General features: G+C 39.3%; 2 protein-coding genes and 1 long non-coding RNA gene across 4 annotated transcripts in view; 2 read left to right on the top strand and 1 right to left on the bottom strand.

The window, feature by feature from the left end:
- Positions 1 to 5,134, top strand: part of LOC117303054 (influenza virus NS1A-binding protein-like) — a 38,576-nt gene extending 33,442 nt beyond the window's left edge. For both annotated transcript variants that reach the window (XM_033787108.1, XM_033787107.1), the window contains 4 exons: positions 1,030 to 1,275; positions 1,825 to 1,950; positions 3,175 to 3,348; positions 3,656 to 5,134. In XM_033787108.1, the coding sequence (XP_033642999.1) occupies positions 1,030 to 1,275; positions 1,825 to 1,950; positions 3,175 to 3,348; positions 3,656 to 4,005 (896 nt within the window). In that variant the 3' untranslated portion in view covers positions 4,006 to 5,134. The remainder of the gene's footprint in view (positions 1 to 1,029; positions 1,276 to 1,824; positions 1,951 to 3,174; positions 3,349 to 3,655) is intronic.
- A 6,418-nt stretch (positions 5,135 to 11,552) lies between these two features.
- LOC117303252 (selenoprotein F-like) lies at positions 11,553 to 15,689 on the bottom strand. The gene is made up of 5 exons (XM_033787407.1): positions 15,603 to 15,689; positions 14,553 to 14,732; positions 14,113 to 14,176; positions 13,318 to 13,367; positions 11,553 to 12,606 (listed from the first exon to the last, which is right to left on the bottom strand). The coding sequence occupies exons 1-5, from the start codon at positions 15,648 to 15,650 to the stop codon at positions 12,478 to 12,480; spliced, it is 471 nt and encodes a 156-aa protein (XP_033643298.1). The 5' UTR covers positions 15,651 to 15,689; the 3' UTR covers positions 11,553 to 12,477.
- Positions 15,690 to 16,071: 382 nt separating this feature from the next.
- Positions 16,072 to 22,655, top strand: LOC117303238. Its single transcript, XR_004520494.1, has 3 exons — positions 16,072 to 16,462; positions 19,300 to 19,627; positions 21,004 to 22,655. It is a non-coding gene; the product is annotated as an uncharacterized LOC117303238 (long non-coding RNA).
- Positions 22,656 to 24,764: the final 2,109 nt, after the last annotated feature.

Genomic DNA, 24,764 nt, shown 5'->3' with positions numbered 1-24,764 from the left:
CATCGGCCTCTCACCATTACTCGTCACCAAGTGAGGTTTTATGCCAATAATTATTTTGAGTAATTACCAATAGTGTCCACTGCCTTTAATCCTATATAATTGTAGATGTATGCAGCAAATCTAACCTTTGAAAATTTTATTTCAAAAGGTGGTAGCATTTTTTAGGTGTCGCAAAAAATCCGGAGCGAATATGTCCTTACGGGAAGAATAATTCCTAATACACTCTCAGATTCAAATGTTTGGGCTGAACTGATATCTTTTTTCACAACCAGGTTACTTTGAAATGAAATGTTTCTCAAAATGCTTATACTATAGACGATGTGACCTGTAACAAAAGAGCCACAGAGACTGGACTTCCTGCAGGCACGATTTGTACACAGCCTAATGGAAGAAAACATAAAATCGTATATTTTATGGAGATTGCACTGTCTAATTCTTATGATGAAAGGGGGCACACCTCAAAACTTGACCAGCTTTTACTTTCATAACACTTGGTTGTATGTGGAAATTATGACACAAAATGTCAACTTTCCCATAGGACCAGTGTAGTATCTTGCCTGCCAGAATACTGAAAGAATGTACAAGGTCACACTGATTGTAAACAAGGTTCACATGGTCTATTGAAAAGCTGCTGTAGTTTGCTTACCAAAAGTTTTTATTGTAATTAATTTCAAGAGTGATTACCAAATGTATACTTTCTCTTCAATTAAACAGAAGGTACAATGGATGTTTCTGGATTGATGTTATCATTTTGACTTTTTGAGTTTATAAACTGTCACCTTGAAGGTTGTGTTAATGTGTATTTATCAAAATTTTGTTTTTGTTCCTGTTCAGTTGATCATAGCAACACGTTGTCCTTGTTTGTTCAGATGAATTGCACAAATCAAGAAATGTTGATTCAGTAACTAGAGGACAATACCTTTTCTAGTTGCTGTGAAATCAGCGGTGATTTTTGAGGAATCGAAACCCACAACCTTGTTGTTGCAAGTCCTGCAGTCTAACCACTCCTTGTTTGTCGTACATGAACAGGTGGCTTCAACAGAGACGAGTGCCACCAGACAGTGGAGGTTTATAACCCCGTCACCAACACACTGGACAAGATGGCCCCCATGACGACGCCCAGGGCTAGGTTTGAGTTTGGGGTCATCAACGGTAAGCTGTACGCAGCTGGAGGGTCTGACGGCCACATGGATCTGAGGACTTGCGAGGTGTACGACCCCAAGAAGAACGATTGGGCCTGGGTTGCGGATATGCCGCAGGAAAGACCTAGCTCAGGTGAGTAGATATAGGGTCAGGTTGGGGTAAGTGGGGTGGAAGGGTGGGAAGGGATTAGTGAGGAACATAGGTGGGCAAGGACCCCAAGAAGAACGATTGGGCCTGGGTTGCAGATATGCCGCAGGAAAGACCTAGCTGAGGTGAGTGGTATGGGGGTTGGGTGGGGGTTTATGGGGTGAGAGGGTGGGCGATAAGAAAGATCTTGCTGAATTAAGTTGAATGGGGAAAAGGTCAAGGTTGGGGAAGATCTAGCTTTGGTGGGTACTGTACTGACTTCCTGGGTAAAACTTCTTTACAATGCAAACAAAATTTTGACTACACTGGTTTGAGAAGCTGAGACGACGTTTAAATATACTTCAACCCTGGACTCTCTCATGTATGCAACGGAGGAGTCCAACCTGGACTAGGGAAGGTCCATCTCTAGTAAGCTCAGTCGTAAAGAAGTCTTATGGGTACGAGAAAAGGTATATGGCAGGGATTGTGCCCAGCGGCTGAGTTATAGTTGATGCAAATGATCTAATATTATCATCTATAACATGTATATTGCAGGTGCTACAGTGTTGGATGGCAGACTGTATGTCATTGGTGGATCCAGTGGCAACGTCGGACTCAGAACGTGTGACGTCTACGACCCAGAAACAAATGAATGGACAATTATCAGCAAGATGCATCACAGTAAGCAGGAATTGACCTTTCCCCTTAGTCCCAGTCACAATCTATCACTGTCAAAGTGTCCACCAGACTAATTGACACACAAGGTGTAATTGCAGGGAGTTGCTGTCATTGTTGTCCTTTTGTTGTCATTGATGTCTATATCTTTGTTGCTGGTCCTAAAAATACAACTTTGATCAAATAGCTCCTGTTCACCATACTTTGTTGTGTCAAGAACAAGTTCTGATAGAGCATTCTCAGTATATGGACCCAAACTCTGGAATAAACTTCCGAATCACATCAGGGACACAACATCCTTCAATGCATTCAAGTCACAATAGATGTTAAATTTGCATTGGGGATAGAGAATACTGTATGGGTTTTACCCATAGAGTTATATATAAGAACTAGAGGGCGTACTGGTGATGCTTCTTGCACAAACGCGACGGAACCGCAAGGAGACACGCGCGCGCCACTCTGTACGCGCGTTGAATATGAAGTACACGTTGGAGTTTGTGTTAATTGAACGCTACGCGATGCTGTTTTGTCAACTTACAAAATGGCCGTACAAACACACGCTGTGCGGTATCTGTTTTGTCAACTTAGAAAATGGCCGCCTGCGCGCATGCCAGGTCGCGTATATAGGCCAGTGCGCCCTCTAGTTCCTTTAATATAACTATATGGTTTACCCCTACACCGATGTGGTGTGTAAGCACTGTATTCAGTACTTTCAAGTCACGTTCAAGTCACTTCTGAAAGCCTACTTGTTTCAAGAGGCCTACCATCAATGAAGGATTTATTTCTTCTGTGCCTCAGCGCCTTTGAGAAAACATTTGATTTAGGCGCTTTATACATACTGTATGATTGATTTATTGATTGATTGTAGTCGAGTGTCAAATGTTACAAATGTTTTTGAGCCAAGGTTCTAATAATAATTATATCAAAGTCTTATATAGCGCACGTGTCTACCAAACAAGGTACTCAAGGCGCTGAGTATATACAAACTTTCAGAAAGATAGATTATTGAAGTGATGAATTATGAGACCCAATTCAGTAGCACCTTATAAGGGTTTACAAGGTGCTACGGCGCATACAGCAGCCACAGCCAGGAACACCGGGGCGAACCCGTTCTCTTTTCGTTAAGTGCACTGGGTTCTTTTACATGCGTTACACAACACATGGGACCAATGGCTTTACGTCCCATTCGAAGGTTCTGATATTCTTTCTCTCTCCATGATTGTAATCTAGGGAGAACGCAAGTCGGTGTGTGTTCGTTGAACGGTAAGATCTACGCTGTAGGCGGATCCAATAACTGGAACTGCCATAACACCGTGGAGGTTTACGATCCAAAGAATGACGTGTGGAATTTCACTGCTCCGATGAACTGCTGCAGACGAGGTGCTGCTGTGTGCAGCTACAATGGTACGTACAGATTTCTGAAGTTCACCCACAGCTTAACCCTTAATGGTAGTGGACACTATTGGTAATTGTCAAAAGACCAGTCTTCTCACTTGGCGTATCTCAACATAATATGCACATAATAAACCCTTGGTGCATAGAATTGTCTGCTTTCAGATGCTTGAGAAAACCTTCATGCCCTGCCTAAAATAGTGATTTAGTTTGCTTAGATAGATTCTGAAACACTTCAACAAATTGTTGTCACAGAGGTCAATTGCCTCTTCTACAGACTCTGTGAATAACCCACGAACTCCCTTTCTCTGAACTCTAGGTAAGATTTTCGCCATGGGTGGAAGCGACGGCCAGTCTTCACTAAACACAGTCGAATGCTTCGACCCAGACACCGAGGAATGGACCAACGTACCGTGCATGTCCGTGGCTCGTGTGAACGCCGGAGCCACAGTCATCGAGGGTCGTCTGTACGTCGTCGGAGGTTTCAACGGCAAGCTGTTCTTAAACACAATGGAATGTTTCAGCGCCGACGCGACCCAGTGGAACACATTTGCGGTGCATATGCTGAGAGATCGCAATCAAGATTCGCCGACGTTTGGAACAGAGGTGACAACGGAAAATGAAGTGAATGCAGAGAACGGAACTTCGGAAAAAGTCTTTTCGGAGTAGTTCCACATATCGTATTTCAACAAAGCTAAGTTGTTGTAATTTTCAGTTTCCATGGCACAATTGTTTCCTCAAAATAACACTTAAGAGATGTAAGCGTTTGTAGATAATATGCTCGCAGGTTTTTATTTGTGGGCAAAGCGTTTACTCCCTTTTGGTGCTTCTACGGTGATAACAGCACATTCAAAATAAATGTTTGGTAAGCACTAAATATTTAATTGTCAAAAAATCTGTGTTTTCTTTCCTTGCACGTATGAATATTAAAAGTCAGTGTAATAACGGAGGATTTTTTATGAAGCATTGTGTACTAGTTGTCTCCCGACCTTGCTACCATGGAATCCACGTGTGTATCGCGATGGTATATCGTAATTTGTCAGAGACGTTCTTATGCAAAAAAAAAGCTTTAGCGTCGTTGTGTGACTAAGTTTTGCAATTTGATAAACATGATTACCAAAGTATCGGCCCCACAAAAAATTACCATATGTGGGTTTTCTGAAGAGTGAAGAAATGTTACTAATGGCGTATTGATTGTGATTTCTATTGCCTTGTGAGACTTGCCTGGACATCGAAAGGCAATGTGCACAATGGGAAGTTGTAATATTTTGAGCGCTCAGTACTCCAAATTTGTGCGTGTGTTTAGAGTCATTGTGTAAATCACTGATGTAGTTTAAACTTTAATTTTATTTGCATGTATAAGTGCACTTGAAAAGCTTTCAAAAACATACCAAGGACATATTTTGCCAGTGAATTTTGTGTTTCTATTTAATGAAAAATGTTAAGGAATGTTCAATGGCAATTAGCGTTTCCTGTTGGATATTTAAATTCAAGAAAATAAAAAGGTATATTTTTCAAAAAGTTGGTTAATTATCATGTTACTAAAAAATAATGATTCGAAATAATGTTAAAGTACCTTGAAGAAATTTAAACATTGGTTAATGAACTGTTACCATAAAAAGCTATTGGTGAAAAAAAAAAATCTGAATAAAATTTAATTTTTGGTATAAGAGAAAGTTGCACTTTCCAAAAAAGCAGCGAACCTGCATTCAAATTGTTGGCATTTTGAAGCAACAGTCTAAACAATATTTTTGGCAATTTGTACAAGTATCGGCGTTATTAATAGCCTATAAACTGTTGGTTACATAACTTAAAAATAACAAATAAAAACCAGTTGTCTTTGAAAGTAAATTTAGTTTTTTTTTTTAGCTCTCCTTATCTCAGTATTTAAACCTCCTTTATTTTCCCACTGTTGGCTTGGAGGCATTGGTATGTTTTCCATATTTTTTTGTAAATTTATTTATTTGTTATTCTATGTTATTAAATGATCTTAAGGGATGTGGTTACTTTTTGTAACACAAAACACAATGTCCACAGATTTACATTAAACTTACACCGTTTGAAGATAATGATAGTAGAAAGCGTACCTTAAAATATTAGTTGCTGAGGTGCTGTAGATTTTTTGAGAAATGAGTAAAACAATGTCATGAAAACACGTTTTTACATGCTAAAATAATTTTCGTCTCATAATCACTGAGACGAAAATTATTTTCATGTTATCGTTTACTCATTTCTCAAAAACTACAGCATCTAAGCAAGTAATATTTTCAGGGATGCTTTCTACCGTCATTATCTTCAAGCGGTGTTTTTTGTCCTACAAAAAAGTACATAGACCCTTTAAAGGGGTGTGTCTTCATGATTAAAGCAGGCCTGTGGCTGTACATGGAATTAAAAAACTCTCGCCCATTTACTCACCGCATGCTTTAGACTGGTCCCCTGTCTTTACTCTCAAGGATACCATTTTTCATACCATTTTGTTTGAATTCCTCAAGGATAAAGACACAGGCTCTTTATTCACGTGTCATGAGCCTCAAAGTGTGATGTCAGACGTCAGATGTTCAGGCTTGGCTAGCCCATGCAGTACTGCGCCCAATTTCATAGAGCTGCTAAGCACAACAAATTTGCTTAGCATGAAATTTCTTCCTCGATACAACCAGGATTACTAACAAAATTGCCATGTGACTTTCAGGATAAGCAAACAACAGCTGAATACTAGTAACAAGCAATATGCAACAAATGGAAATGTGGTTGGTATGCCGTTTTTATCAAGGAAGAAATTTCATGCTAGGCAAATTTTTGTGCTTGGCAGCTCTATGAAATTGGGCCCTGATGTTCGGGCTTGGCGTGCCCATACAGTACTGGTGGAGAGTTCATAATTCCTTGTACAGCTACACAGCTTTGATCATGATGACAGTGCCCCGTTAATACATGCCAGAGTGTCTATGTTTTTGGGGACACTGTATATACATGTACAGTGAGTGGAAAAGAATTTGTTTTGTGTGCTTCCTTTGATGGGGCGGGGCAAGAAAAGGCTTGGGTGGCAGACAGGGCGAGGCAAGAGAAAGTTTGGGTGTTGGCTGGGGCGGGGCAAAGAAAAAATCTATTTAGACATGAGGCCATGTAAATAAATTGTGTCGTGAGTGTCTTTTTTTTTCTTCATAGACCCGACCAACTTCATTTATTTTCACAAATTGGTCTAGGATTGAAAAAGGAATTTAAAATATCCTTCCAGACTTAATATTTGTTATTATTATTATTATTGTTATTATTTTTAAGTATTGTTGCCAATACTGGCCCTAAACATTGCTCTAACTTAAAGAATTGTTGAAAGTGAACTATTTCAACTAAAAATAACACAACATACAATCACCTTGTCAAAAAAAAAGTATTTAAATTGAAAACTGAAATTTATGATTGCTGTTGATTTATTTTTGTCATAAATTAAGGAATCCCCATTAAGGAAGGGAAAAACCTTCAAACAGTGAAACATTTCACATGGTTGACTGAAAATATAAAAAAAAAAATTAAAACTGTAAATATTTATATATTTTGAATGACTTTATGAAGAAAAAAATTACATGTACAGCTACAGAGAAACTTAAAAAAATTACTTTTTTTTCCAGACAAATCTCCTTTTCTGTAAGTCTCTTTTTGGTGAAATTTTGTGGTAGGTTTCCATTCGTCATATTTGCTGGTGGAAACTGTTACTAACTGTAAACTGATGTCGTAAAAACCCCAAGTCACTTGTATTTAGAAAGAAGTCATGTTCCCCCAAATTGACAGTTTTCCCAATAGATTTATTTTGCTAAAAACAAATTTTGTGAACTATTTTTAGTGAACGTTGTATCAAGTTTAATTGACTTGTATTGAAACAAAAGATATACCCTATTCAGACCTGATACTTGGTTCTTGGAAAAAAAAGTAGGAACATTTTATCGAGTAGACAGGCCGACCATGGAGCTATACAAAAGATGGCTTACCTAATCTTGTAGGCTTTAATCATAGAGTTGTATATAAGATCTAGAGGGCGCTCTGGTGATGCTTCTTGCACAAGCACGACGGGACCGCAAGGAGACACGTGCGTCTTTCTGTATGCACGTTGAATAGGAAGTACATGTTGGAGTTTGTGTTTATTGAACGCTATGCGATGCTGTTTCGTCAACTTACAAAATGGCCGCACAAACACACGCTGTGCGATGCTGTTTTGTCAATTTACAAAATGGCCGCACAAACACACGCTGTGCGATGCTGTTTTGTCAACTTAGAAAATGGCCGCATGCCAGGCGCATATGTAGGCCAGTGCGCCCTCTAGTTCTTATATATAACTCTATGGCTTTAATAAACTTTTCAGGCTTTTTAATCACAATTTACAAGTCAGAAATGAAATAAAAATAGAAGATGTTAATTTTTGCACCAGAGATAAAGAACATTGTTTTTTACCCTTGCACTGGAATGTGCATTGAGCACTGTACTCGGTGCTTTCCCGAGTTCTGTGGAATTTTTTTTTTTCAGGCAAAGCACTGGACGGAAGTAGGAAAAATATCATGCCTGTTTATTGCGAGGATGTTCTGGAATGTTAAACTTGGGTTGTTTGCGTGCACATAATGGTGTACAGCTTTGCAGTGTGTTAATGTATAATGAAATAAAAAAGAGTTCAGTATACATTTTACGTGTTGTCTTTTGTTTCAAAACAAGACAATTTTTTTACAGAATCTAGAAAGATGTGAATATCATATTGTAAAGAAGTAAACAAAATCATTTCCGCCTGGTTTGTGTCTATGAGTAGGTATACACATTCAAACCGGGGACCTATAACAAAAGTGGACAATAGAGTCCACGGTCCGGGAAAGGTCCACAGTTGGAAAACGTGTACAAAACCAATGGGAGCTGTTGCAAAAGAGGGACAATAAGAGGTCTACAGTTGGAGGCGTTGACAAGTTTTGTGTGTGTGTGCAGTTTGGGTTATACTATAGCATACTGGCTAGAGTTGAGGGTGCGCTACTGTTGCAATAGCTTGCAGAATGAAACCTGTAGACTGCAGAAGGCCGATATAGTACTATGAGTGTCTGCAGAATGAAAAGCTATAGATCCTAGAATGAAACCTGTAGACTGCAGATGACTGATATACATGTAGTACTAGTATTGTCTGCAGAATGAAAAGTTAAACATGTATTTGCCTGTATCAATGTTGGGCCAACTCTATAGACCGTATTGAATATGACGTCACCATTCAAATACCTGCCCACAGCATGGCGACTGTAAGCATGTGCAAGTATGTGTGCGTGCGTGTGCCATAAAAATCACACCAGGAACGCTGCATGCTTCATTGATGTATACGGCCTGCAATATGACCACTTTCATAACAACACAGGTTTTTTTTCTTCTTTTCGATACGGTCTATAGTACGGTGGCCATTGCAAACCCTCCCCAACTTAAGTAGACAGAATGTTTAATTGCTGTTTACCAACCTCTAAACTTATCCAATTTTATCACATTATTATGCAGTCTGTTTTCCTCGCATATCAATCTCCATTTTTAATGTTTTATACGTTAGCAACCAGTATAAGTTCCAATAATTATTTGTTATTAAAAAGTAATAATAACCCAAAAGATTGTAATATCGGTCTTGTTAGATCTCAATTATAGCTGGATGGTAACTGTACTACTAGCTGTGTAATATCAGTATTATTTATGTGAAACAATTAACGGGCCAGTCTATTACGAATAATTGTTGCTTATAGGCCCCTTGCAATGGCCACCATTTTTTATGAACTGTGCAAGCGTGTAAGACTATCATCGGCTGAGAGTCATGCACAGCGCGTGCACAGCATACACGCGTGCACTTTTCCATTGTTTAACATCAAAGATGGTGGTCAATGACGTCGTAGGTAGTCCATCTATTGGCTCTGGCTATGATGCTGGCAAAACTCCATTAGCCATTGTAAGCAATCAGCAAATGGCTTTAGAGTGGCTTATGAAGACAGAGCCAGAGGGGCTTATGAAGACAAAGCCAGACCTGAAGTGAGATCAGACCCCTTGCAGTAAGCCCGGTTCATACTTCATGCAGATGCAAATGCGAAGCGAATTTGACGTAAATTTGATGTCATAACCCTCCTTTCGCAGCGATATTCGCAAGTGAGTTGAGCAAAGTTGAACTGCTGCGAATTATTCGTTGTGAATTTGTGACGTCAACATTCGCTTCGCATTCGCATTCGCAGGAAGTATGAACCGTGCTTTATGGCGTCACAAAAAGAGCTGTTTGTTGAGAGAGTTGAGACATAGAGGGGCCAGTTTTCTCTGGTCGCGTGGTTACTGGATGCCATTTTCGATCAAAATGCAGCATAACTCAAAGTGCAGTCTAGACTGACTTACACCCTGTGTGGCCACACATGAAGGTTCTGTTCGGACCAAAAATGGCCTCTAATGGGAGACTTTGGAACGCTAGGTGGCAGCAGACTTACCAGGTAAATTTCTATTGTTTATGTAGTTCTGAACATGCGCACATTCCCGAGAACAATGGATTTTACCTGGTAAGTCTGCTGCCACCAAAAGTCCCAAAAGTCTCCCATTACAAGCTGCTGCAACTCTCTCAAAATGTGGCACTGGTTACATCCTGAGTCGTATATTGGGTTTACTACAACTTGCGATTAAAAGCCATTTTGTTCCCCAAGAAACGCATGGGCGAACACGGTGTGCCAGATTAGTCTGCCCATTGCGTTGTGCTGCATTTGGAGACAACATGGCATCTAGCAACCACGTGACCTAAGAAAACTGGTCCCTCCATGTCACAACTCTCTCAATACACAGCTCTGGTCACATGCCAAAAACAGCGCCCTCACTGAGGTCAATGGAGAAATATCATTGGCTGAGAGTTGTGTGCGATGCGTACACCTGTGTGCATTTTTATTGTTTTGCATCGGCGATTGTGGCCAATGCAATGGGTTTATAGTACATACTCTGAAAGATAAAGGAATCATGATGGAAGATGCAAGATTGTCTGATGTTGATGCTAATTAATTATTTATGTATGATTGATTTTAAAGTCTGGGCTGAATAAGGAAAATCTGCTGAAATAGAGACTTGTTTTTTGCAGTCGTTCTCAATCAAATGTTTCGATTTGTTGTCATTCCTTGCCCAAAACTGGGCAAACAAATAGTAACCCAAACTGTTTATCTGAAGATTTAGTTTGTATTGTTCGACAGTAAAAACAAACGTGTGTTTACTTGTTTTGTTTCTAAAAAGAATTCAGGGGTCGATTTGACAAAGAACTTCGGACTAGTCATAGGAGATATTAAAAACTTCAGGCTAGTTTTAAGTAAGGACTAGTAAACTTGTCCTAACTTGAGATAAGACCAGTCTTAACTCTTTGTGAAATCCACCGCAGGAATTACAGATATGTTTACATGAATTCTTTTTGCAATTGCAGTGTATTGTAAAATGTATAATTTCAAAATGCAGTGGTTTTTACATTTGAAGTACTGTTGTGCTTGGTCTTGATTCAAGTCATTTTTCATTCGCATTTTTGGCCATTAAAGAAAATGCCGTTGTATAATAGCTTTGAACTTGGACTATTCTGCTTAGTCTTGATTTTGATCTTTTGACATCAGCGCTCGTATGAAACTGCACTTGTTTGTCATATTTCCAATAAAAATAGCCTAGTATCAGCCTTGGGTCAAGACTAGTGTTTTGTCAAATTGTCATTAGATGCAGTTTAAAAGACATTCTCTTTTAAATATCAACCTAACCAGAAGTTTCTCAAGGTTTTTCTAGGTCTCAAAGAAAAAATATATATAAATTTATTTAAGCGTAGATAGTTTATTTGCCGTGCTAAATAAATTGATCCTTCTTCTGTTGTTAAATTATATTTCAAAGATTTTTCTTGAAAATTGTTGCCGTTCCTAGCATTTTTTTGCGCTTACAATTTTTGATTACGGTAAGCAGTCCAAGAAATTAGGCCTTGCTATCAGCAATGGTATACATGAGTCCATGTCATTTTTATTTGCTTCATTGAACGTTGCTTGTAATGAGCTATTTCCCGAACTTTGTTATATTTAAATGTGTTTGTATATTGTTTTGAAGGCATTTTTTCGTTAACGTTTTTGTTATATTTTGGAAGTGGTTTAAAATGCAGCTGATGAAGGGTAGGGCAGATGAAGGTGGGCAAAGGGTTGTGTTAACTTTAGATTTACTGAAAAGAAATAAATGGAAATAAAAGATTAAAAAAACAACTTTGGAATCTGTGCGTCTTTATTTCTCTCTCACATGGAAGTGCGTGAACAAAGAGTATAAACAAATATAACTTTTAATAAAGTAAGTTACTTGCAAAATGGAAAGCTTTTTCTTATAAATGCTTTAAAAGATATCCACTTGGAAAACTTCCATCCCATTTTCCCTAAAAGCAAAATCGTATAATTATTTTTAAATAATTTGGGATTTGCAAAAAAGGAAAAATTAACTACAGCAGGATTTGAACAAAAGACCTGGCACTCTACCAACTGAGCGATCTCCCTTTTTGTGTCAATATCTTCGTTCGGGGGCGCCAGTCACTCGGAAGTCGTACAACAGGTAGCCAGGTGTCGGTACCCAGGTTTATGATACAACCAGGGAACATGAGCTAACCCAAACAAAGACATTCATCAAATAGGTACACCACCTACATAGCGCTTGACAGCTTAGTTGGTAGATCACCGGCACGTTAAACCGGTGGTTGTTAGTTCAAATCTTGCTCCAGTAAATTTTTCTTTGTTCAAACCCCAAACCTTAAATACAGGGTGTGATCGATTAACTCCCCTGGGTCGACCCCAAGTGCTCACTCGGGTAAGCCCCTGACAAGAGCTAAACAAACGATCACTCACCCTTTCGTGGTGACGTCATGCACCTGGGGCCAGCCCCCAAGTGACCCAATTCACAAGCAGGGCATTTGGGGCTGACCTGAGTGAGCCCCTGGAATGACGTAAAAGCTATTCGAACGTACCGGGGGCAGACCGGGGTCGACCTAGGGAAGCTGATCGAACACACCCACAGTCATAACACACCTGGCATCAGGCTATGCACACCATAAGGTTTAGTACAGAGCTTTCATAAATGTGTGCTAAAACATAAACTAGTTGTTGTTGTTGTTGTTGTTGTTGTTGTGTCTCTCTACATAATGAGACGTTCCTGAAGGAACTCTTCCACAGTATCCGTGTTCCATTTCTCGATGCTAAGCGTCTCTTGTACCTGTCCTTGGTTGTTCAGGAACTTCAGGGCTGGGTCGGCCCCACGCTTGTACTGTGAGAAAATGAACATTTTTAAAGACAAATTATCACACCGACATTTTCTTGTTGCAAATCAATTTTGATACGTGGGATTCGAGGTATTTTATAGTGAGGCATCAATGCAGGTCTGATACTTCATAGAGGCAACGAAGGCGATTGCCTCCCTGGTCATTGTCTTGGTGCCCTTGAAACGCTCCAAGTAGAAATTTACAATTTCCTCATAGGGTGCCCTTTACCAAGGAGAAAATGCTTCGGTGCCCTAGCCCTTTCAAAAACGAAGCACACAGGCCTGTCAATGTATATTTGGTTTGCGGTAAAACCATGTTTTAATGGATCTACTTGCTGGGTTGATTTTGTTCTTTTGAGAACTTGTCTTGCTATGTATTATAATTTTATTAATTTTGGTTTTTACCCATACACCGATGTGTGTTAGCACTGTATACTCAGTACTTTCCCCGAGTCCTGTGAAAAAATATCACAGGCATGTTACTCGGGTGGGATTCGAACCCACGACCCTTGCAATTCTAGAGCAGTGTCTTACCAACTAGACTACCGAGGTTGCCCGGCAGCTAGAGGCAGTTCGAATCCTATGTTTTGGCAGCGGGTACCGCAACGATATAATAGATGTTAAATTTGCATCGGGGATAAAGAATATTAATTTTGGTTTTTACCCAAATTATTGTAATTTTGTTGTTAACAACATTAGCTTGAAGATTTTGTTTACCTTGATTTCAAGATTTGGAAACTGCTTTGGGCGCTCACTCTTGATGAATGCTGAAAAGGAAAACCCAAAAGACAAGTTCAGTCATAAATGAACGCACACAAGTGGAAACTCAGGGTTGTAGCTGAGTGGTTTAGTGCATCGAACTCCAGTTCTGGTTGCTGAGTCATCAGGTCGTGGGTTCGAATCCCGGTCATGACACTAGTCTCCTTGAGCAAGACACTTCACTATGATTGCGTCTCTTTGACAAGGGGTATAAATGGGTACCTGTGAGAGCAGAGATGGTTCTTGGACTCCGGTTTGAATCCCACCAAAGCACTATGTGGATTGGGTTTTCAGTCCCTGTAGACCTGGGCTTAATTTCATAGAGCTGCTTTAAAGCACAAAATTTTGCTTAAGCAAAAAGATCCTTGCTTAGTAAAATCAGATTACCGGCCCAAACTCCACTCAATTGTTATGCTCTGTAAACAACAGCTAAATACCAGTCACAAGCGATGTATATGGCATGAAATATTGGCCAGTAACATGTGTAAAATAAGCGAGCTATTTTCGTGCTTGAGCAGTTTTTTTTGCTTAAGCAGCTCTATGAAATTGGCCCCCTGACTGCATGGGTTTTCCCTGGAATAATTCTTTAGGGGGTTTCCTCACACATCTAAAACTGAAACTTTGTTGTCTTCTCTCCATTTGGTTCCTGCCTAGTACAAAGATTAAGTTTGATTGTTGGATAGTCCTTGGCTTCACAATCAGCATTGATAAATGAAATAAAATGGAAACTGACGAGTGGAAGAGATAACTTACCTTGGATCTGTGGAAACCGTCCCAATTTTCAGCTACACACCTCTAGCAATGCCTTGGGGTAAAGCTGTGGGTAACATACAAACACTTGAAATTATAAAGAAATTTATAATGAAATTTATGCTAAACAATGGCGAGAAGCTGCTTAAGCAGAACATATTGCATAACAATTGCACAAAAAGTAGCTAAGCACAACAAAACTATGCTTACCAGTCAATTTGTGACTGGTGTGGTATCCTGCTAATTTCTGCTCAGCAGAAAATTGTTAAGCATCACTTTCTGCTTTTCAAAAGCAGCTCTATGAAAACGTCAGGACGCATTGAACCCGTCCTAAAAACAGGACTAGTTTTACTTCTCCTATCTGAGATGGATTAATCCTAGCGGTTTTCATGAAATCGGCTGCTGGTCTATCACCGCAGCTAGAAGAAACCACATTTACTAACCTTTTGTACCACTTCATCATTATCTTGTTGACAGCACGCTTGACAATCCCCCATTAACACGTCCAGGCCATGGCTTGGAAGATCACTGCACGAGCTACATAGAAGACTCGATGATAAACCTCTTGCGGAACAGTCTTGTCTGACGGGTAGGGTCTCAAACTGGCCTGTTGACCGGACCACCTGCAACATGAAGGATAAAATATAAACCGATAAAAAAATGTTGAGGCTATCAAACTATATCACTAAAGAATTTTAAGAACAACGCTGGTTCCAGGATGAATCGGAACATACACAGAGGACAGAATGATACATGCGTCAATTCAGAATTTCAGGTTTATAAATCGTTATTAAAATAGATTTTCTGGCAAAAGTAATTGACACCACACGCAGCTACTGTCTGCACAGTCTGTCATTTTGAGAGTCAAAATGCAAGGACAGATGGAAAAGTTTCCGTATGGCGCCACCACTTTTTCATTCAAAATAAAATAATATAGTATCTAATTTACCTGATTGATATATCCCTTTTTGTAAAAATGAGTGAAAAAGTGGTGGCGCCATACGGAAAGTTATCCGGACAGATCTATATATAGAGGGTTTCGAATCCCACCAAGTGGGCTGTGGATTTTGTTCACAAACTCAGGAAAGTGCTGCGTGAAAGAGCGAAACTATCAATATTACTGTATACACCAAATTTTTAACTACCCATTCAATAAGGAATAATGTAAGCGTCAGACTAGATCATCAGATCATGAGATGTCTTTTCCCATGTTTATGCCCAAACTTGTCGGTTCTTCTTGAATCTTTAAATTTCGAGATGTCCGACTCTTTAAAGTCACAGCGCCCTCTTTGAGGCTTAATAATTTTTTATGGAAATATTGTGGTTCAGTGGAAAATTCTTCATCCACGTCACGTTAACTTTCACTGAGATTTTCTCCATCAAAAACAAGACTGATATTCCAGACCGTATTGACAGTCCCTAAAGGGAATCTGGTCGATTATTCCCGCGTTAGTAACACCCACAAATAACCCAAAATGAAGTAAAACACATACCTGAATCAGACACAAAAATAACGCAAATACCCCTAGAGGGTCTGCCATCTTGGAAATATTGAGGGCGCCCTTTCAGATGACCGTGATTTGTTTTAGAAAAGGAAAAGGAAAGGTCAATCTGAAACCCTGCTCATCGTTGGCTCATATACAGAGACTGTTATGAAAACAACAGCTACCAGACTATTGCTAGTCTTTTTCCAGCCAATCTTTATTCAGCTTTTCTTAAGGTTGTCATAGGTGGAAGTTATTTGTCTCAAATTACCACAATAAAGAGCAAAATAAATATCCATTCCTGACCTAGTTTCATACTACCGTGGCTTATTTTTATGGTTTTTTTTAAAATAGCTTGTCCTTGAGGTCAGAAAGAAGCAATGTTGCAGAGCAAGCGACATGCTTAGCGCTTTGAATGGTTAAAGAAAACGCCTTGTGTCAAGTCTATAAAAATCTCCTGCATGTTAAATTTCACGGACAACTTCCGCCACACAGCAAATTTCACTTGTCAACATCGGTTGTTGATGTAAGCACACTAAATTCACTGGTTATTCGTCTGAAAATTGAAGTTATATCTGTCATTGTACCAACAGAGGAAGAAACCAGCTGTTAAACGAACACTTGCTTAACAGAGATAACAGCTTGGGCAATGCCGTCCTTGGAATGGTGAAATTGTGGCAGTAACTTTTCCCCCGGACCGGACACACGGTGGCATTTTCGTTGGCAGATTTCCTGGCCCGGGAAAGTGACCGGATACAGGCAGCAGGAATAGCACACTGGAGCTAGCTCACGTGTGGGCACGTCGGCTCTGTTGAATTGTTTTTCTTCTTGTTAGAAACAACGGAGAGTTCATATCAAAGTAACCTTTGGTGAGTTGTCATTTTCATTGACAGATATTTATTAAATTGTGTATTTATTTTATCATATTTTGGTGAATTTTGGTCTCTATTTCATTTGCCATGTGTAGGTTTTTCAGTCATTGGACATTGTCAGTTGGCCAAATGCAACTTGCATTTTTCAAGTGTTTTTGCCAAAAAGGGGTGTAACTTGTCTCTTGATTAAACTAGGTGCTAACTTTAGCAAACATGAATATAGTACAATACTTATTGTTATTGATTGGTAGTGAAAATGTTGTCTTGACTTCCTAATCGCCAAATGGGAATCGGACCATTTTGTGAATTGGCAAATGACATTCTTTTCTTCCTTTTGAGTGCAGACTTCAAAAGACTTGTTGATACACTTTCTTTGAAGATGATAGGCCTAAACAATATAGAACCGGCTTTGCAGTGCATTGGTGGCCTGGTGGCGACCATGGCCGAGGTCAAACAATGGAAACATGCCTGCGCTTATGCGCCGCGCACAACTCTCGCCCAATGATAGATCTTCATGGACCTCAGTGAGGGCGCTGTTTTGGTCTTGTAAGGTCATTTGTTAAAATGATACATCACATTTTAGTTTGTTTTAAAAGATATAAAAGATTTTAGGCCCAGCACATTTTTTTTTTGGGGGGGGGGGGTACAAGTAGCATCGTGTCCAAAAAATTATTCATGCTCAGACCTGGATTTTTTATCTTCCAGAGGGAAAGGCCATTCTGTTGTGCGATTGGCACTTCTATTGCAAAACATTCAAGTTTATGTGAAGCTTTTGAAATTGAAGTGGTCAAGTCAAGACCAACTAAGAGTGATTACTAAACGCCATGATACATTCCCTTTACAAAATATGTATTCAAGTACTTGAACTGCCATTAAAAATATATTCCTCTGATTTTTTTCATACTTATCTTTTACATCTTGTTTACTATTACTAAATGTCATTCAATTTTATTAATTTTGTATTAAAAGATCCAATTAAAAAAAAAGTATTAAATTCAGTGACTGGTTCAAGTGGCACACTAGACTAGCAGTAGTGAAATAATAATAATAAAATAATAAAAAAATAATAATAAAATAATAATGAAATCCTACATATAGTCCCCTCACATTTTACTCCCAGCCAGCCACCCCCCCCCATACCCGCCCTCATCCCCAATCCCGCCTCTGCAAAGGATTATTTGGATCTTTCTAACAGAAGTGCACTTTGTGTCAAATTAATGTGATCTTTCTGCTTCAGTGCTGAAATTCAAGGCCAATATATTTGTAATTTACAGGTAGCTGACGATATCACTTTGCACACACTTTGCTACCCATTTTTAATGTAAACTGTGCATAGCATTACTATGCCATTCATCAGCTACCGTTGCTAAGTGATGTATCTTTTTTCACTATCTGACAATGACTTGTGAGGGTTTTACCAAACAAAAGCATTTAAATGACATTGAATCATCAGTCAATGGAAGGGTTGATCGTACACTGTCAGAACGCATTCACTATGTGATAAAAAAACACTTACCAGCCTGCAATATGATACTTGTGATATTTCAGCTCTATACCACGTGTTTTAAAAGGATCTATCAATAGATGTTTTAAACTATTATCAATGTACATTGAATACATAGTGTTAGCCGGAGGGGTGGCTGTGTGTCTTTTGGACACCCTGTTCTATATTTGAACACCATGTATCTGTCATTTACATACTATGTACATGTACTGTAGGCCTATACTACTGTAAGTGTAAGTAAACAATTTGGACACCCAGTTTAAATTTCCAGCAAAATTGACCAGTCCCACCCTTCCCCCAAATCCTGGCTAAAACCTTGATTGAATATATGCAGCAATAGTTCTCACCTTCTATTTTATAGGCCTATCTTTTCTTTAAATATACATTTTAAAAAGACTCCTGATATAAAAACTGATCATAATATCAATTTTGAAAGGACTTCTTGTAAAAAGACTGATGAATAATGCTCAAAAGACCCAAATTGACCAATTCATCATAACTGGACCAGGACAGGGGGTAGAAATAGACACCTGTCATAATGGGCCTATTTTTAGCCCACTGGCCCTGTATTAAAAACATGGGGCCCATAAGCCATCCCCTTGGTCCCATGGGCCCAGCATGAACATTATTACCCTGGTTACTAGGCCATAAACCATCTCAGCTCACTGAGGAGTAGCAGCCTGGACTGCTAAGTAATGAAGCGCACCTTGGGGGAAGCTGTAAATCAATCAAAATAACCATCTCTGCCCTTACATGTACCCATTTAACCCTGGTAGAGAAGAGAAAGTATGATTAGTCTATAGTGTCTTGCTCAAGGACACAAGTTTTATGACTTGGATTGGATTCGAACCCACACCCCAAAGACTTCTAAAGCTGCAAAGTCCCAAGTTCCCATACATGTACATGTAGAGCTGCTTTTAAAGCCATTGGACACTTTTGGTAAACAGTATTGTCCAAAGGCCCACACTTCGTGTATCACAACTTGTATAGAAAATAACAAAGTTTGTTTGACAAACCTGTGAAAATTTAGGCTCAATCGGTCATCGGAGTCGGAAGAAAATAACGGGAAAAGCCACCCTTGTTTAAAGCTAAGCAAAAAATAATCATTTAATACAAGTTTCAGATGGTACACGTACTTTGGCTGGTAGCCTTGTATTCTGGTAAGCATAATTTTGTGTGCTCAGCTACTTTTTGTGCCTTAGAAGCAGCTCTATGAAATAAAGCCCAGGACTTGATTCAAGTGCACTAAACAGCTCCACCACAATGCTCTGTACTTCAATTGGCAGTAAGTTGTATCTAGACAAGTTCTCTTTCTAATTTATTTCCACAGATCGTCATGGTTCATATATTGTACCTTCTCTGTTGACCACAACCAATAACAAACAAACAGACCTTGAAGTCCACTTTATAAACAAGCACCAGCCTCAAGACATTTCCTCCCTCACTACATTCTCTCTTCACTAACGGAGGAGAGGACCTCCCAGCAAGTTCATGCAGTGACTGTCTTTGACTTCGCCAAATGGCAAAATTCTCTATGATTCCACACCGAGCCATGTTACAAAATAGACTTTCAGTGGTGTTGGTGGTCGTCGTGGTAGTGGCTGTACTATTTCTAGAGAGACAGATCCACCAGTTAAACTACTCGTTACGTAGAATTGGTAAGTTGACATTTCCTTATTTCCTTCCTTTCTAGTGTACATCCTTAATGATTGAAGAAAGTCGCACTGGCAGACACACTGGGGCCAACCCCTCCTCTTTACGATAAGTGTGTACTGGTTTGTTTTATGTGCTTTGATAGTTTTTATAACAACACACAGGGCCTACCATCTTTACGCCCCATCTGAAGGACGAAGCAATAGTTAGGTGTCTTGCTTGATGACACAAGTGTCATGACCGGGATTCGAACGCACACTCTGCTGATCAGATACAGCAGAGCTCGAGGTCGGTGCTCTTGACTGCTCAGGCACGATACTTCCCCTTGTTATCAGTATGAAGATAGTATTTTATTTTAACACTTAGAGTAAGAAAGTCTTGAGTACGGATTGAAGAGACCGTAACCAGTTTTCCTTCTAGCCTTGGTTTGGTTTGGTTTGGTTTTATTTGATTTGAATGGAGAAAAACTAAATGTCTGCATTATGAGTTGAAAGGCCTCAAAGTATTTTCCTCAGTTCCAAACATTTCTCCCCAATTGAGTCGAAGAATGAAGACAAATATTAGACCAAGTCCAAAATCCTTTGAAAAATAGGTTTTATTTTAAAGAATTTTAAGAATTGAAAATTGTTCTTTTTCTTTTTCAAATAATTTTTGGTGTGTATTAGCCCCTTGTTGTGGAAATAAATTTGAGGTTTATTCTTCTATACTAAATATTTTGTTAAAGGGTCTCAGTTCTACAGAAATGTATACCTTGACAAACTCTTCAGTTACCTTGACTCACAAAAAAGACCAACAAAGTTAGATTTATTTTCTTTACTTCAAAGAAAATTCAGGCAAATACATCAAACTTCCTTGTCGTTCAGTCATGATTCAGTTCAGTCCAAAACTACACAGATTCGTTACACGTCAATTCAAAAGGGAAAAAAAACACCCAGGTGTTTTTGAGACGTGCTTCTCAATTTACACATTCCCAAGTTTTTGTACTACAGGTGGCACAAATAAGCTTCTTTCAATTCAATCTCAAGTCCAAGTCTGTAAGAGAAAACCTTTTTAATAAAAAGTAATGGTTGCCCGGGATTACATTCAATCTCGAAGAACATTTTCTGACGACTCTCTTTCAAAGACAGCGAGATGGGTAAACAGTTGAGCACATAGAACGATGCATTATGCTCATTTAGCCCGCATAAAGGCGTCTCGAGTGGCTGCCAAGATCTCCCAACCGTCCTGGGGGAACCGGGTCTTACCTCACGAGGGACAATGGAAACATGAGCCAAGACGTGCGTGCGGCTAAATTAGGTTTCGCACTTGTGAGCCGCCACAAGGAAGAAAAACCCTGACTCATGAACGCTCTACTCACACACTTTCTCTCCCCTCTCCCCAGCTGACGGTTTTATCACCCGTGTGTGTGTTAATTTTAAGCTCGGTGGCCTACGACAAACATGAGCTGTATGGTGCGCTATGAAGTGTTGGCGATGCTGGAAGCAATATCATGACATTGCCTTCACACCCCGCGAATTGGTCTCTCCGAGAAGAGAATTGGCGGGATCAAAGATAATTGTCTCTCGGTGTTGGATGACCTATCTAAACATTAATGATGTTAACTCTTTTGAAACTTGTCCCCTCCCTAAATATTATCCGAGTTTGGCAAAACACACTCGAGAAAAGTCACTTTTTTAGTTTGTTGGTCAACATGTAGTGAAATGAGCACACGCTTCTTGTTAGGTTGACATACGTTGGTGCATCTGCATACATTGACTTGGGTTCAGTTACACAGTTAAGTCCACAGTTGAATTGCACAGGGCCAATTTCATGGCGCTGCTTAACCACATATTTCTGAGCTTAAAGCGTGTGATTCTAATTACAAAACCTGTGATATCAAAAGAGCCTTCCTTCAGGCAAAATTTTGTTCACGGGTCAAGGGAAAAAACCCGTTAAATCTCCTATTTCATGGAGATCACATCACGTTGATCACATCAACTTTTCAATATGAAGAAAGTATGCACATCACAAAACTGTTACCAAGTTTGTGTATTTAACTCTAAGTACACTCAGGTGGAAATAAACGCAGAAAATGTCAAACTTCTCCTTAATATGACCAGCGTAGTATCTTGCCTGCCAGGAAATGCCATGGCATGTACAAGAGTGCCCTTTTGTAAACAAGGGTCACATGGCATTGCATATAAGGCTGAACATGTGCAGAATTATTCAGAAAACAGAGTTAGAAATTGTGCACAGTACAGATTCCACACAGTGTCTTCAATGCACTTTAAATTGAACCAAGACCCATCACATCCATATTTAAGAGTATAATACAGAAATAACACAAGGCTGGTTGAAGGCACTGTAATGGCTCGGCAATTTCTCAGCATACAGAGTAGACAATCTGTCAGAATACAGAACACATTCACCTGGTTTTACTGAGATTTGACAATGTACTGGAAGGTGGTTGTGAATACAGTGCCTTCATAACAGAATCAGGAAGCCTGTCACCCTGACATCCATTAGTTCTGTATGTCTTCATTTGTCATTTTTTTGAGTGTACAGAAGAACTGCGGTTAGGTTTGGACTACTTCCTGATTCTAATTCTAGTGAAAGTCTTGCCCCTGTGAACTTCTTTCCTGGATATATGTAAACATTGGACTTTTGTTTTGATGGATATAGATCCACCAACATTCTCAAATTAGTTATAGCTAAGTTGAAACTAGCAATTCAGTTCTGTTACAGTGATTATATGGTACATTTTATACAACAGGTACTCACTCTTAAAATTGTTTTAGCAGCTTTCGTAAATACATGTAAAGCAAGGGAATAAAGGCTCTGTATATTTGTGTAAGATTTCACAGACTGAGCAGTGTTAACTGGTCTTTCCTTTCTGAATTTAAAGTGCATGTCATAAAAGTACAAACAGGATAACATGCAGATCAGTGGTTCTAAAGATTGTGTTGAATTTCTCTTAAATTCTAGAAGCACATGTACATGTAGCTAGCAAAAGGCAAGCAAGCTTACCATGTTTGCTTGTAAAATTAAGTTCAAATAAATGTGCGTGAGGTTCTTTTCAAAACTCTTTGATCGTAGAGATTTTTTCCCAGCACTTTTGGTTTCGTTAAACTGGAACCCAATCCTTAGCTCCTTAATAAAACGTTGTTGGGCGGTTCAGCTGGACCCCTAGTCCTTTGTTCTGGTCCGACGCTGAACAAGTATCAGTTACACCCACGTTCATGTCCACACGGGCATCCCAAGCATTAATGGACCAACTCACTTGCGCTTCCACCCCTCTAATCCCTGGTTACAGCTCGACTGGGCGTGGGGGATAAATCAATGTACCAGCTTTAGCCCAATCCTGCCCTCCAGCCCTAGCGCGTTGGGGTTTTAAGTTCCCCGTTGTCATCTCATCGTGCCTTTGTCCTTATATACCCGGGCAATTTGGGAGCCAAGTGGATAGAGTGATAATCTGTGGCCGGCATAATTTCCATTCAAGTGTTGAATTTTTGTAGGATCGCATGCAAATGGAGGCAATTTGCAGAAGAACCTGAGGGTATGCTGTAGTAATCACAAGAGAGGAGGCGTTTAACATTTTCTTTAGTACGGTGTCCACACTGACTAATGTACTGCAATAAGCATTGTATTGTAGTAAATCGTAAGTGCTGAACTTCGCACAGGCAATTAAGCAACGTACGTTGGATAATTGCATTGAAAATCCGAAAGCCAACCCATTTCTTTTCACCTTCTTTGTAATACGAATTATCGAAATATCTTCAGCAAAGGAAAATTTGTTTGTCTCAAAACGCCAACAAAATAACTACTTTGCTCCTCCAGTTTCATAAATTCGCGATCCAAAATCATCAGAGATTCCTTGTAAACCTTTCTTTAAGAAAGTGGCCAATGTTGTGCTAAATTTGCATTCCAGATTTGAGTGTAAAGAATGCCCTCAATGTTCTGAACACAAACAAAGGATGAGACAATTAGTGTATTCAGATCTTCAAACCAAGTTCTTAACATTGTAATTTATTTGATTCATCACTCCCAATTCTGAAATTTTTAAATTGTATGCTGTGAATTAGAAACTATTATGGGTTACATACCTTCTGAAAGGGAAGGGTATATCCTTTGGTAATTATTTTAAAAACTAATGACCACAAATTCTTACTTAGTAAGAAGCACTGCATCTGTTTATAGTATAAAATATTTTGAGAAACGGTTCTCTTCTAAGGAATATTGTTTTAGAGAAAGGGATTGAGAAACATTTGAATCTAAGAAAGTGTTTGCTGTTTCTAAGATGTTTATTCCAATTACGGATCATTCTTACTGTGCGTGGTCATATAACTACTCCTTTTTTTTTATCTCAAAAATTGTACCACCTTTTGAAGTGAAATTTTCACAGGTATACTTTACCTTTAATTCTGTTTAGGTGCACTGTAGTGAGCCATCTAGTAAGTCAAGAAGATAATTGATGTGTCAATATTTCTTCATGATCTATGACTACAAAAATAGCATCATAAGGTAGTTTCCACTTGGCCTGGTGCCAGAGGGCCATAAGGCACGCTTGCTTTCTCCTGTAGGTTCAGACGGAATTCCTCCATGGTTAAATAATCGTATGTAGGTGTTTCCTCAGAGAGAGCAATTTTCTGGGGCTGTCTGGGGGTTATGGGATGTAGGTGTGAAATCGTTGACTGACATGTCTTGGGATTGTATTTTGAGAAGGTCTGTGGGCACTTTGGCATCCTCTGGGTATACTCGAATGTTGTCGTCGGATGTTTTGAATGGAACATCATGGCAGGCAGCAATTATCATATTCAGACATTTTTATATTTCAGATGGCACTGCCTTGGGCAGGGCTCATTACCATGAAGTGTTGCTCAGCACCAAGTCACATGACGAGGTCTTTGTCTTTGTTGCCCCATTCTTGGTATTTTTTCCCCACTTGGAAATTTTCTTTTGTAGAAGTCAGAAGTTGAACAGACTTTTAATTGTCTAGATAAGGAAAGTGTCCTTTTGCACAATTTAATTTGTTATGCTTATAAAAAATAATTCAAAAAGCCAAATTCCATGCTTCCTAAATCTAATGGGTATCAATATAAAAGATGCCTGTTCAGGGATGAGTTATTTCAGACTTCACACATTTTGAAGTCCACGTGGTTAACA

The sequence above is a fragment of the Asterias rubens genome, chromosome 19, assembly GCF_902459465.1.
Source record: "Asterias rubens chromosome 19, eAstRub1.3, whole genome shotgun sequence".
Lineage (NCBI taxonomy): Eukaryota > Metazoa > Echinodermata > Asteroidea > Forcipulatida > Asteriidae > Asterias > Asterias rubens.
Note: the sequence above shows the minus strand (reverse complement) of the source record. Positions and strands in the feature narration are given on the sequence as shown.